The sequence below is a fragment of the Phaethon lepturus genome, unplaced genomic scaffold (assembly GCF_000687285.1).
Source record: "Phaethon lepturus isolate BGI_N335 unplaced genomic scaffold, ASM68728v1 scaffold12978, whole genome shotgun sequence".
Lineage (NCBI taxonomy): Eukaryota > Metazoa > Chordata > Aves > Phaethontiformes > Phaethontidae > Phaethon > Phaethon lepturus.
The window spans coordinates 1-14,922 of NW_010555583.1; the positions used below are offsets into that span (position 1 = coordinate 1).

Genomic DNA, 14,922 nt, shown 5'->3' on the forward strand with positions numbered 1-14,922 from the left:
CAGGATGTTTGTCCAGGTATGCCTGTACTTCTACTGCAAATGCTTGTGGCGCTGCCTGAAATTCGTGGTCAGGAAACTAACAGGTCGATGTGAATTACAAAGGATCTGTTACAATACCAAGCCTGGAGCTGCCAGGACTATGAAAATAGGTAACTGCAAAATCCTTCATTCTGCATGCCTTTGTACCTTTCTGCATGTGCTAAAAATAGTATGACCTCATTCTTAGAAATAAATAAATAGTTAAATCAATCCAATATAAACTTAGCTTGTCTGACATGATGCTTTCAAATACTGTTCTCTTACAGAGGCATCACTGAAAGGTTCAAAAAGTAAGGTGAGTGCAAGATCTCATCATTCACCTTTTTTGTTGCATCCTGCGCACTTGGTTTGCTCAGTCTGCTGTTTGCTCACCACAAAAAAATCACTTTAAGGTTTGATTATGATTTTACATTAAAACCATCTTCTACTGAAGAGGGTCCTGTGTCTGCAATAGCAGGTGATCTTGCAAAGTCAGGGAGAGTGTCTTGTGCTCCAGGGACAGGTAGGCCATGGGACTGATGGAATCAAGGGAGCAACAGGTCATGGTGGAGATGATGACGGTGATGTGTTGTAATTTAGGAGTTCTTGGCTTGATTCCTCATCCTGTCTTAGAATTTCTGTAACATACACTCAGTCGTTTACACACTTTACACCACAGTTGTTTTGCCTGGAAACAGGTATAAAAGAGGCTGAAGGCAGCAGTACCTGCATAGCCAAGACAACTTTGTTCTCTGCTTTCTTTTTAAATACGTTAATGGAGAGGAGCCTCTGTCACCTTATCCTTTCACTGTAGCACTGGTTGTGCTAACCTAAATTCTTCTCACAAAACATTTGTGTACATGTTAAATAGCATCATTCAGCCATTCATTTCTCTTTGGCATGAGAATCGGTGATGTTGAAACCCTTACCTCAACATCAGCAAAAACTATGTCATATAGCTCATAGTTCACCATGGTGCTTCCAAATATACTTCTAGCACAAACAGAAAGGCAGACTCTTATTTAAAAGGTCTGTATTTAAGCATCGTATAGTTTTGAGACAAGCACCAGAAAGTTCAACCTCTTAATTTTTGGAAGCCATGTTGATTTTTTTGAATACTGAACTTCCAGGGGCATCTCTACAAAGTGCAATGACATGTAAGAGAAAGGAAAAATGTTTTGCTGTGTTACTGCAACATGTTTGGGAGAGGGGGTGTCAAATGAAGGCTAGCAATTCCAGTGTAATTAGATGGATGATCTGAAGCTGCTTCCTGATCAAAGGCCTTAGTGCAGATCATCTTCACTGGCAGCCACCACAGAAATGTGATTGACTACAAGAGCGCGGTGAAGTGACTCGAGTTCTGTTGTGGTTTAACCCAGCCAGCAACTAAGCTGGTGCTCTGAAACTAGTCAGTAGGGTTGAACAGACTGCAAGGGTGTGTATACATATTGAGTTGGGTCTTCTGGGCTCTTAATCTAGATTTTTGGGTATCAAATTTACTACTGTTAACTTAATAGTTTCCATAAGAATTAATATGTGTTTAAAACCTCTTTTTAGCGGCTGCAAACTTCAGTAAGTGTTCACCCTGATGCTATTGAAAAAACTATAGATGACATCATGGAGCTGAAAAGGATTAATTCAGATGTAAATCCACAGTAAGTCCATGGCTTCCTTACAAAACAAATGGGAATTATTGATTTCTTCAGTGCCTAGAAACATGGAGAACTGGTTCTCCATAGTGATCATGGCACACAATTTGAAGCTGAATTCTGTCTCTCAGCATAAAACTCCAACTTAAGCTTTGCTGTCAAAAAGCTGATGGAAAAATGAATGATCTTATATGGTGACTGTAATAGGCAAGTCCTGAGTCTCTTTATCTAGCTGCTTCCTGAATCATGCTGTCTTAGTATATTGTTGATGCATTTATTTATGGGGGCCAATTCCCCAGGGATAAAATACGACCAAGGCAGGTGGTCCTGGCAGTGACAGTGATGGCTTCTTAGCAAGACTTGCCCTTTTAAGTAGGGAAGAAATCATCCTGTTGTAACTGATGTAAACGGTATACACCAACCACAACTGATTTATATTTTAAAATTGCCTTTAACTATCCAAACACAAGTTTTAATGATACAACATAGCTGACATTCTTTTAATAGTACAAGATCTTAATGGTAAGAAGAGATTGACAACAAACCATTAAATTTACAAGCATATATTTCAAGAGTAAGCGATAACACTTTTGTGGTTGCCTTACCTCTCAGCCCCTAGCTTAAGGCACAAGACGGTCTAGGTCAGGAATCAGTGGCAGAAATGTTGAAGCTTGTATTAGTCAGGTGATCAGTCTGAGGTTCACTCCTCTTCCAAACTTGAAATTGATATACGTAATCCAAAATGGGCATCCATAAACTGATAGCTGCTTTTCTTTAAGTGGTCAGCAGCATCAAAAGGTAAGGTGGTCCCAAGGTCTTGCTGCAACAACAAAACCCAAAAGCTCAGTGGGAAAAAATATAATTTTTTTTTTCCGTCTCATTACAGGAATGACCCCCCCAGCCCTACACCCCAGTGAAATGGACAGTAACTGGGTAGTCTTAAAATGAGGCCTCACTGATGATAAAGGAAATAGAGCACACTGGATGTCTCTCTAACTTGAGAGACAACTGTTGTGGACATGCCAGGAAAGAAATGGACCTGTTGGAGCGGGTCCAGAGGAGGGCCACAAAAATGATCAGAGGGATGGAACACCTCTCCTGTGAGGACAGGCTGAGAGAGTAGGGATTGTTCAGCCTGGAGAAGAGAAGGCTCCAGGGAGACCTCCTTGCAGCCTTCCAGCACTTCAAGGGGGCTCCCAAGAAAGATGGGGACAGACTTTTTGTCAGGGCCTGTTGTGATAGGACAAGTGGTAATGGTTTTAAACTAAAAGAGGGCAGGTGTAGACTAGATCTAAGGAAGAAGTTTTTGACACTGAGGGTGGTGAAACCCTGGCACAGATTGCCCAGAGAGGTGGTAGATGCCCCATTGCTGGAAACATTCAAGGTCAGGTTGGACGGGGCTCTGAGCATCCTGATGTAGCTGAAGATGTCCCTGCTCATTGCAGGGGGGTTGGTGTAGATGACCTTCTAAAGGTCCCTTCCAGCTCAAAGATTCTATGGGTGCTGTCCACCTGGATTGAAAAAAGTGGCCACTCAACCATTAAAGAAGGGAAGAAAGTAAGAGAAACAAGATAAAGAAAACACCTCATTCTCATAAGTGAGGGCCCTGTGAAGTTTTTCTGGGAGTGGGCCCAGAGTGTTTCCAGGGATGTCACTTCACAGAACCTTGCCCACATGACTTTCAAAGGGAGGGTGATGAAAAAGCAGCCGCTTCAAGTGGATGCGACGCCATGCTGAGAGGCTGCCCATCTGAGGAGGGTGTCACAGCTCTGGTACTCCTGTCTTGCACAGGATGCTGATATCTGAAATTCAGAAAAAAATCAGTGATGGCAAAATTAGTGACGGTGACATATGAGGAAAAACTGCAGGATGTAAATGTGCTCAGCTCGGAGCCTGGCCTGTGGACATCAGTAACTGCAGTGTTAGCAGTCAGGCTGATTCGAGTACTCCCTTTTCCATGTTGGACCCTTGAGTAACTGGGTGGAATAATTCCAAGAAAAAACAAGGAATTCATTAAAATAGTATTTTGTATGACACTGGAGATCAGTCTGATTCTCCTTATGGCATTGCCTTTGGCCTCTGAAGAAATGCTGTCTTCCCGAAGAGAGCAAGCACAGAGGTGCAAATGACTTCTGCTTGCTTGAACCAGACCCCCAAAACTTGTTACGTTTTGAGTGATCTGTTCCTAATATTAAAAAAAAAAAAAAAAACAAAAAAACCAAAAAACCAAAAACAAACCACCAACCCCCCAGCCCAAAAAAAAACCAACTAAAAAAACCCAACAACCTTAACTATTTTTTCTTTAATCCAGGTGGTAGTCATATGCTTAGCACAGAACAAGGGATTAATTTTTTTGGACTGGAACCCATGCACTCAACATTTTATAGGACTTGGTCTTTCACATACCACACCCCCAGTTTGGTGAAATATCTCTTTAAAACAGTGAGAAATAAGGGCCTGGGACATGCGAGGTGGTACCTCATACATAGATATGCACTCTGCCACTAAATAACTCATATTAAATTAATCATAGTTCTGCTAAACTTTAAGCATCTGCACTGAAGTTTTACATGTGAGCTGTTTATTTTATACTAAATTTTTCTGGAGAAGCTTCAGCAAAAGCAGGTCAGCTATTTCTTTAGACAGGATTAAGGAAAATGTATTGGCTTGCCTACTCTTGAACATAAAAAAACCTGCGTCCAAACTGTCTTGTTCAGCAGCTCTGACCCTTTCTTCTGGCCTTTCCTTGCATAGTAGAGATGTGAAATCTCCTGGGGTAAGGACAAGGGGCCATGTGTCATGCTATATGTGTTTCTGCAAATCTGTAGGCAGTTAGTTTTGTTACCGTAGCATCTTTGCAGAGCTGAACGAGCATCCCTGGGGTGTTTGCACTGAGCTGTTCTTGGATGCTGTGGGCTGCCGTGACCTGGAGAGAGGGGGCCCTTCATCGGCGCCGCCGGGATAACAAGCCGTATGTCTCGTGGTGGGAGCAAGCAGCTGGAATGACCAGGCGGTGACACGGGCAGTCTGCGCTAACTGTGGCAGCAGGCTGTGAAATACTCCCAGTTTTGGGCTCGCCTCCATCTCGTGGAGCACCTGGGGCTGAGTGGGGTGGGGGTGCAAGCCCGGGCAGGTTGTTCCTGTGCTCTGAGAACCGCCAGCGCAGGGAGGAGACGTGGGGCATCAGCAGCTCACCCGTGTCCTCTGCTGAGTGCTGCTGGGGCATCTGACTGGCTTTAGAAAAAGTGCAAACATGGCTTGCTTTGTAGATGTTGTGCAACTCAGAACTTAAAAATATATCTATTCTCTTAATAGATATTCTCTTAAAAATATGTATTCTCTTAATACATGATTGCTGTGCTTTGCCACTGCCTGTGGTCTTCTGCTGTAAACTATTCTGAGGTTAGAGAGTAGTTAAAAACATTATGGCTGTGGCTTACTGATGCACTACAGCAATTCACGTGCAGTCTCGTCAGGCTTTTCAGCTTTCTTTGAAATGCAACCTTTCTGTAAAACTGTAGGTTATAGCAAGAGAAGCATGTTTAGAGAGAGAGAGGGGAAAAAAAAAAAACCACACACCCAAAAAAAAACAGCAAAGGAGGGAAAACACTGCACAGGTTATTCCAAAAGGGTTATAGCCACAAATAGCATGAAATTGCAGCGAGAGAAATGACCTAAGATGACATCTCTGATTCTGTAGATTAATCTCAAAAGATAAGCGGTGAAAATCCTTCTGCTCAGAAAATTTAACAGTATTACAGCATAAACAAACTGTTTCTGTATATCAAACAAGACAGATGAGGAACCTGTGCAGCTTCATATTAGCGCAGTCTGTGTTCCACAGAGGAATGAGGGTACGCATCTAACTGTGCCTTCTGAATTCGCAGTACGTGTTCAGATAATTTCAAACATTATTAAAAATTAAAGAGTTTAGTCCCATACATAATCAAATATTCTTATGAGCATGGCAGTTGTGTACTACATGACTTGTATTTAATATTTTTGACAATGAGGGTGGTGAAACACTAGCAGGGGTTGCCCAGAGAGGTGGTAGATGCCTCACCCCTGGGAACATTCCAGGTCAGGTTGGACGGGGCTCTGAGCTACCTGCTGTAGTTAAAGATGTCCCAGCTCATTACAGGGGGGTTGGACTAGATGACCTTTGAAGGTCCCTTCCAACCCAAAGACTCTATGATTACAAAATCTGAACCTAAAACTAAGTAAGTCTCTGCAACTTAAAGCCTTGGAAGCCACATGTTTGGTTTGATTTTTTTTGTTTTGCTTTGGGGGGTGTATTTTGTTTTGGATTTTTTTAGTGATGCATCAGGAAACATAAAAAGGAAATGTAAAATCTGCATTATAATGGAGAGCCATTATGGTGATTCTTAACAGGAGACTGGGAAAAAAGACTCTCTAGAGGCAGATCTTTGAACTACAGTACTTCAGGGTTTTGGCTGCTTTATGTGAGCTTTTGTGGCGTGGAAGCAAAATGAATATTTTTCGCTTTTTACTGAGTTCCCCACCCACCCCTTTTTAAGTTCACATCTCTGGTGTCAGGGCATTGTTTGAGAAGCTGCCATTTGCATGAGAGGAGAGATTCAGTGATGTGCTTGCAGCAAGTGTTCAACACAGCTGTGTATAGTTACAATGAGATTTCAGTGTGTGAAAATTCACAGTTCAAAAATTTTTTAAAAATCCCAAGTTTTATATCTCAGGAATGCACTAAATAAGACTATGCATTTCACAAGGCCTTGTTTTATGTAATACCGATCTCTTGGAAATTCTCCCATTGTAATTAAAGTGTTAGACTATCAATTCATTGACATAACATTACTCATATGAATTAAACAAGTATGTACACGGTAGTGCTGTTTCATGGTTAACATATGACAGTTGGATTACATTGCTCCTTATCCCCCCCATCAGGTTGGGAGTATCTCTTCAGGCGTGCCTACTGCAGATTGTGGGGTACAGAAACCTGATTGCAGAGGTTGAAAAGCTGCGCAGAGAACAGTATGATTCGGAGAATCCGCAACATGAGGAAATGCTTCTCAAGGTAGGTGCTTAAGAGGTACTTAGAGGGCATCCTTTTTTCATGCCAGCTCCAAATGGCTTGATTTTAAAGAGAGGCGTTGTTGCCTTCCTCTATCCTGTACCTGTTTTAAGATGAGGCTATACAGCATATTAATCTAGTCTGGGTGTATCACCTGCCAAGCAAGCAGCTCATTCCCTGATTGATGAATGCATGTCCCTTGGCTGGACTATGTCTAGGCACTGGATACCCAGCTCTTACTGCAGTTAACAGCTCTGTACTGTGAGCTCTGGAAAAAATAGATGTATATCCTACTTCTGTGCACCTTTCTTCAAGGTGAGAAGGGTATTTTTCTCTCCTAACCAGAAAAACTATTTTTTTTTTTCTAAATTTCTTGGATTTTTGATAGAGCTTGTCTGTGTATCCCAATGGCAAAACTCGAGCTTTCATCGTGAGCTTTTCACAGGTGAGGAGCACTGAGGAGCTGGCTGTGGTCTCCCTTCCTGGTCACCCAGCCTGTAAGGGCCAGGTCCTGGTTCTTAGATGCTCCTGAGAATCATGTCAGCAACAATGTGTAGTCACGCAAGTGCTTTAAAAACATAACGGCATTTGTCTGAGGGGAGATTAAACGGTGCAGTTTGTACTGTAAAACTCGCAGTGTTGAAGAAAATATCAGTTTCACCATCTGCCTCCAGTGTAACCTGTGTATGAGCGCTTGTTTACAGCAGGCATTTTGCTTTTGCGAATTCTCATGTCAAATGCAAGTATGGCCAAGGGTTTAATTCTGTTTCCAGCCCATGCTGGGGAAGAATAGGCCAGTTGCTTTTCATTCCTTCCAGGTATTCCGCTAAGTAATCTCTGCAATGGGTAATTCAAGCTCCTAATGTCTATCATTTATTCATGTTTACCAGGAGGGCACTTTATGAATAAGAGAAAGATTAACTTAATGTGATTGAACTAATGAATAATACTGTATTTACTCTCAATGGATGAACAAGAAAGATAGCAAATATGATTTAAACAATGATGCTTTATGCAGTCATTACAAAGTGAAAGCATTGAAGTTTTAAGCTTCCTAAGGCATTTCATTTTAAATGCAGTTAGAATTGCTAAAATTAATACCATTTCTGGGGGGGGTTATTTGGAAAATGTGCATACAGATCTTTCCCTTGGATAGGCTTTGTCTAACTGCATTTCTTGAGGCCCTACTCACCAACTCATGGCTTATGGAGAACATCTGATTTCTTATAACAAACTCGTATTTTGCAAAGTGTATTATGACACATGAGGTGTGCAGAAAGGTATGTATTTGCCAGACATATCTGTTTAGGCTTCTCTTAGGTGAGGTGTCCAGCTAAAGCTAAACATGATATTTAGGCACTGAAGTTGCTGGACTGGTGCAGTGAAGTAGATTTATTCTGGCTGAGGATCTGGCTTGTGAAACCACTTTGTCCTCCCCCCCCGCCCCCAAATGTGAGATCAATGAATGATTTACCCTTTAGTTAAATATGAAGGTGGCACATGCTATTCTTGTATGGATTTTTTTTTTTTTTTTTAATTTTCTCCAATTTGTTCTTCAGCACTGTAGTAGCCAAGTCCAGCACTCCTGATTTATAACCCTTCCAGAGACTTGCAAAGGATGCCGGAGAAAAGATTGCTGCAGAGCCTCAGGGACCTGAGGCTGATTGCCTGCTGCTCTGTCAGTGATTTACAACCAAATTCCAGCCCATTCCTGTCTCTGTGCTTATGGAGGCAGACGCTAGTTTGCCGCACAAAGCATGAACAAAACAAGTCCTTGTGTGAGACGTTACAGCAGCTGCTGTATGGTTGGAAGGGCCTTGTAGGGCTGAAACGTCTGTGATACTTGAGGGTGGTTTGGGATTTCCCTCCCACCCTTGTCACCCCAAGAAACTTAATTTGAATTTATGTTTGGGTTGCTGGGACAGCAACGCGGTGATACTACATGATACTTAGCTTGGTTTGAAGAGAAGAAAAATCCATACTAACATGTGGAAGATTAATTATGTTTACCTGTAATCTTCCTAGTTGTGGAAGTGCTTGAAGCCCAGCTCGCCACTGAAAGCTCGGATTTCGAAGCAGTGGTGTGAAATTGGTTTCCAAGGTGACGATCCTAAAACTGACTTTAGAGGGATGGGTCTCCTGGGCTTATATAACTTGGTGTAAGTATCTTCCTCTGTAGATGGGTTTATGTACGTCTGAAGTCATGAAAAGCAGCATCACTTGCAGATCTTTAGCAAGTCTGTGGGAATAACTTAGAAGAGTGTTAGGAACTTCATATAAAAATGAAAGAATTTACTTGCTCTCCCAATTTTTGGAGGGTTTCTCTTCTCAAGGCATCTTCTTTCTTTCTTTCAGTATTCCTAATTCAAGTCAGTAACACTGCTTGCTAAGCCCTTTTTTTTTTTTGTTTCTCTGTGACACAGTAAGTTAGCACTCTTCCCACAAGAAAGAAACTGTAAAATACTTTTTAACAAATATATAGACCTCCTTAAACAAAATGCCCTGGAAGTGGGTAAGTGGGAGGGTTATGTTACTGCTCAGATTTCTTGTTTGGGAATTTCATGCAGAAATCTTAAGCAAAACACTTGAAATGCAGCCACTGATGACAGACGTCCATAGTTGGACTACTTTAATGTCTGTTGATACTCAAAATGAAGCAGTGAGTTTACATGGCTCCTCCCTTCCGCCTCACGCACACCAGGTGTCGGTACCATATCTGTGGTTGGTAATTCAGGAATTGATCAATGCCTCTTATTTCCTCCAACCCTTGTATCTACTGCAGGTAGTTACATAATTTAGAAATGTTTGGTAAAATAACCTCTGCCTATGAGGGGAAAAAGAAGTATTTTCTTTTACAGATTGAAGGACGTAAATCATCCGCGGTCCATATGTTGTTTTCTAGCAAAGCTCAGTTGAGGATCTAGTCTCTTGACTCTGGCTTTGAACTTCCAGTGGAGATGAATCCCTACCACGTATTTAATTTCTTAAGTCTCCTGTGATGACTGTTACCTTGCTTAATGAATCTGCCAGATCAAGAAGCCTGAACTGCTTTCTCTTGAGCCCAGCAGCCAACACGCTCTAGTAATAAGCAACTGACTTTCTGTAGGGTGGGTAGAAAGGGGACTCTGGTAATGCACGTTTACTAACCACCTATAGGATTGCACTTGTAATTTGAGGCTGCTTTTCTCTTTCATTTTGGGTGTCTGGTAGCTTAATAAATTTAACACATTAAAGGCTACTCATACTGCATAACGCATGTAGTGACCTTTAAAAGCGTGTGTATTTTGTTGTGTTTCTTTAACAATTCACCCTAAACATACATCTCTGCAGGTATTTTGCTGAATGGGACACTGAGGTAGCTCAGCAAGTTCTCTCTGATTCTCTTCAGCCTAAATACAGGTAATGCTCAAGTCAAGAAAAAATAACTCGATAGAGTACTGTGCTGGGGCGGGGGGATGTGTGTGGTGGTGCTGGTTTTTTCTTTCTTTTTGTTGGGCATAGGCTTGCGTATTGCCACATGCTATCTGTTTTCAAGTGCTGATCCTGAAAACCAATCAAGTCCAAGAGGCAGATATATACTGAATCTTAGAAATAGTTACACTGTGTTAAATGTTTTCACTTATAGTTCTAATTTCAAGTGATTTTTTTGTATTTTTATTTACCTTTCTTTCAATTCTTTTGTCTTTTCATAATGAAGGGAAGTCACTAAGAAGGAAATAAGGTATTTTTTTTCTTTTCTCTTAGTTTTATGAGACTCTACATGTAAACAAAGATCAAACCGTACTGCAGTTTGCCATGTTATAAACTGAGAACCTTTGTTGCAACATCAAGAGATCCGTATTCCTTTCTCTAAAGTTAACTCGAGTGTAGCTGATGGTGCAACACTGGGTATATCTGAGCATGCTTATATATAAAGAATGAAATCAGCCTTACTTGATGTAGCTAAAGGACTGTATTTAAGACCTATTTAGTACCAGGCTTAACAAACAAATTTTGGGTGACTTCTACCTGTAGGGAACAAGTCTCAGCCATGCCACTATGGTCACAACAGCTGTGACTGACTTGATGATCAAAAGTAGCCAAGGACTTGTTAGGAAGCCCGTTTATAGTCACATATTCTGGCTGCCTTCAGTAACGAGGGTATAATCTGGCTGGTCTGTTGTCCTGACTGTTGAGAGATCAGGTAGATTCAAGTGGCAAAAATTTTGTGTTGTGAATGATTTGTGACTAGGAGACTTATTCTATAATTTCGGGGGGGGATGGGAGATGCCTCTTAGCCAATTATGTAGTAATCAGTTGCCTTAAAAGACATTTGTCTTCTATCAGTAATGTTAGATATCCATACAGCAGGTCCACATCTGAATCCTGTGAAGCTTTTGATCTCCTCAGTATTTTGTGTTTGAGTTCCCAATGGCAATTTTGTGATGAAAAGCACTTGGAGCACATTAGTGTTCTTCATTTACACGTTTGATTACCAAGGACTGTCTTGGAGTGCTGTGTGAGCACGTACGATTTCTATCCCTTGAAAGAGCATTCAGTGTAGAAAGTAGATGCTGCTGGTGGTGCCCATGGTGTTCTTCCTGGTGTGGTTGCTTAGCAGCCGTGCTGGTTTCTGATGTGATCGTGATCAATGTAATTTCTATTTCTGTTGAACTGCATTACTTGTCCACATCCTACATGTGCCACCTTTTATTATTCAATGTTTGCTTGGGGTTTTGTAACTGACGTTATGCCACGGCCTACAAAGATGCTTAAGATTTTAGAGAATGAATGAAGACTGATGTATTCTTGTATGCTAAGCCATTTGGGAGGTGAAGTTTTGTCCTCACGAGTGCCACCGGGTAGCACTCGGGTCAGGATGGGCATGAACCTATTAGCATCTTTAATATAATGTCAACAATTTTTAAATACCGTATTTACATTAAGTTCAAGGGATTGTTTTTAGTGTAGGATATACTTACTGTAGTTCAAGTATAGTCCAAGAGCAATGCTTTCACACATGGCTGTCTGTAATTTGGGATCTAAAGCTTGCAAACTCTGATCCGCCTTGCCAAGGCAAAACCCCCACAGGCATGTCCAAGTAGCCCACTGGTTAGGATTGGTTCTGTTCCTGCTTTTAGGTGGTGATGAATGCAGGCAACAATTTCTGCTAAACTTGCTCCATTTGAGTAGATTAAAACCCAGTTAGTGGGATGTCAGCTGGCTGGTTGCATCTCACAGCTTTTTAAAATGAAACTTACTGAACAGCTGAAACTTAGTCTAAAATCAATCTGTTCCCTAACTAATTTTGTTTTAATGGAGGGGCTCTCTGTGTCCTTGAAAAGCTCTGCATTATTGTGCCAAATAATAGGAAATATTGTTGTTTATTTTTGGCTCTTGAGTGGCTTCTAATTTGGCTGGACATAAAAACATTCTATCAAAGGAGTATATTTCATGTTTGCTGTCTCAGGTGAATCATGCTTCCAGTGATGAGTGTCATGTATATGTCTGAAAACACAAAAGGCTAAAACCACCTTGGATTAGTTAAAAGAAATGTAATATTTTAAAGTTTTTATATCGCTTAGACTTGATTGAAGTGGATCATCTTTGTGGTCAATATAGAAAATAATTGTATTTTACTGACAGCACTAGCGTAGGCTCATACTTTGTAACGATGAGACGATTTTATCAGCAATGCTATAAAGCCAGTTACCCATTTCAAGTCCTTTTATACCAATCCATTCAGTCAAAAGCAGAGTTAAATGTGACTAGCCATATGAATGGGGGTAAAATACTGTGTCCAGTCAATGTTACAATATTGGAGAAATAGAAAATATTTCTCAGTTAGTAATGCATGGCAATATCTGGATTATAACTCTCTTTTTCCCCTCAGCCAATTCAGTAAAGCCGAATGGGAGAAGAAAAAGTTTGACAAGGCAATTGGGTAAGTTTAATTTTTTTTTTTAAGTTGCCACAAACACAATAGTTAACAATGATGCTGTATATTGGAGGGGAAAAAGGTATTTCCTGGTTACTTTTTAAAGGAAACTTCAGTGTACATACTAATATGTATTGTCTTAACCACACCTTGGTTTTGATCAAAAATTACAGTAGAAGCACTTTGAAGTGAGTATTATGAAAAATAACCCAAAAATGTTGTAGCAAGGAGAAGCTTTCTCTGTGTGCTATGAATAGCGCAGTAATGAATATCTATTTAATCCTTAACACATAATGTGATCAAGTCTCACTTCTTACTGTCAGAGCTAGGTTCTGATCTCCTTTCAGTGGAGTATAATAGGGAAGAAATGGCAGCGAGGTTTTTTTCTTCTTAAGCAGTAGCTTTGGTATTGCTGCATTACTTCTGAGTATGGAACTGGATGTTCCTTCTAAGTGTATCTGAAAATTTGTAATACAACATTTTAATGCCTGTATTTAATTCTTCTGTGAAACTTGCCATCAAGCCTCATGTTGTGGTTAATTTCTGGACTTACATTTATTATTTTTTCCTCCTGAAATAAAAGTATTTTGCTTGATAGAGATAACTGAAAAAATACCCAGGATGGTCTACAGAAGACAGCTGTGTTTAGAGGGGAAAAAAAACCAACAGCACAACAACAAAAAAATCACTGAATAACTAAACAAGTTTGCTTTTATCACTGAATGTTAGTGTGGGACACTTATATGTTTTCTTGGGAAATAGTCACTGCCAGAAGTGCGTTCTTTATGCAACAGGCTCACAAGTTAAATAACTTCCAATTTCTGAGTTCTGTTGTGTCTAAATATACTTTCCTTGTTGATATGTCTTAGCAGGACAGGGTTTTCCTTCATGAGTCTGACTTTCTTATTTCTGTTTCTAGCATGCTCTTAGGTTTTTGCCTGTTTTCTGGCCTGCATATTGAGTTCTTTTGTTAGGAACAAATTGGAGATGACTCAGATGATCGTTTTCTCAGGCTTTTTAGCCATATGAATGTCTTTATAGGACTGACTGTCGAAACCTGATGTTCCTAGCTGTGTGTAATGCATTCCAGCTGGGCAGACAGGTTAAAATAGCAAATGATGGGTCACCCTGCAGACACAGCTACCGTGTGGAGTGCTCACCCCATGTCAGAGGCAAGCACAGGGATGCCTGGGCTTGTTCATATTCCTCAGGAATGAATCTGTGCTGCTCCACTGAATGTTGGCCCAGTAATGAAACTCCTGGTTTAACTGTGACCATATGTTTCACAAGGGAAACACTGCCATTAGAGTGTACAAAGCAGGCAGGATAAATGTCGTTCTCATTTTCCACCTCTCTACCTTGGAAGCTTATGAGGGAGAGAATTAATACATCTCAGTAGCACACAATCTGCAGTGTCGGTGTCATCAGTGTTTATTATAGTGTGCTGAAAGAAGACAAACTGTCAACAAACGTTGCTGCTTTTTCTTACAGCTATTCTTTTGCCATTGTGGGCATTAACATAACAGATCTCGCATACAACCTGCTTGTGAGTGGAGCTCTGAAGACCCATTTCTACAACGTTGCTCCAGAAGCTCCAACACTAACTCACTTTCAGCAGACGTTCTGTAAGTGGTGGTGGGGGGGGAATACATAATTTGTACTCTTGCTAACACTTGTACTACCCATGCCTTAAAAAGGCAAATCTTGTAAATCTACTGACGTAACACAGACATCATGCAAGTCTTGCTCTCCTGTCTTTAGGGCACTTGGCTGAAGTTCTGAGTTGTGATGTGTGCCACTACCAAACCAAGGGGTAGAACAATCAAAAACAAAAACAAACAAACAAAAAAACAAAATTGCAAAACAAAGAAAAAAAACCCAGAACACTAAGCACCTGAACAAGTTCCCTTCCTATCTTCTTAGATGGGTTTTAAATAATAATAAGAAACTTTAAGATACTTTTAAAGAGCTTCTAGAGATGCTTCCTCATAAATCCAACTGTCTTAAGCTGTCCACATCTACATTCAAGTGTTACCCTGTACCCTTCGGTAGATTTGTCCCCTCCTCAAAACTGATGCTTTCCCAGCCCTTTCCCCTGTACTTGAGCATCCTTTCTATGGCACAGACATGCTGTGCATCCTTGTACAGTGGGAGCAACACTTCTAATATTTTTCAATGTATAGGCAAGAAACCAATGAGAAGTTGTCAAGATGCACTGTATTCCACACTTAGGACAGTTGCAAAGGTTTTGTTGTTTTGGTTTGGGGGGGGGGGGGGGGGGGTGG

The 14,922-nt window shown here is 40.9% G+C and overlaps 1 protein-coding gene across 1 annotated transcript in view; it reads left to right on the forward strand.

The window, feature by feature from the left end:
• The first annotated feature begins 4 nt into the window (after positions 1 to 4).
• Positions 5 to 14,922, forward strand: part of ELMOD1 (ELMO/CED-12 domain containing 1) — a 19,647-nt gene continuing 4,729 nt past the window's right edge. Inside the window, exons 1-9 of the mRNA XM_010292209.1 lie at positions 5 to 149; positions 306 to 334; positions 1,576 to 1,673; positions 6,594 to 6,723; positions 8,746 to 8,879; positions 10,051 to 10,119; positions 10,418 to 10,441; positions 12,593 to 12,643; positions 14,129 to 14,262. Coding sequence (XP_010290511.1) covers positions 5 to 149; positions 306 to 334; positions 1,576 to 1,673; positions 6,594 to 6,723; positions 8,746 to 8,879; positions 10,051 to 10,119; positions 10,418 to 10,441; positions 12,593 to 12,643; positions 14,129 to 14,262 — 814 coding nt within the window. The remainder of the gene's footprint in view (positions 150 to 305; positions 335 to 1,575; positions 1,674 to 6,593; positions 6,724 to 8,745; positions 8,880 to 10,050; positions 10,120 to 10,417; positions 10,442 to 12,592; positions 12,644 to 14,128; positions 14,263 to 14,922) is intronic.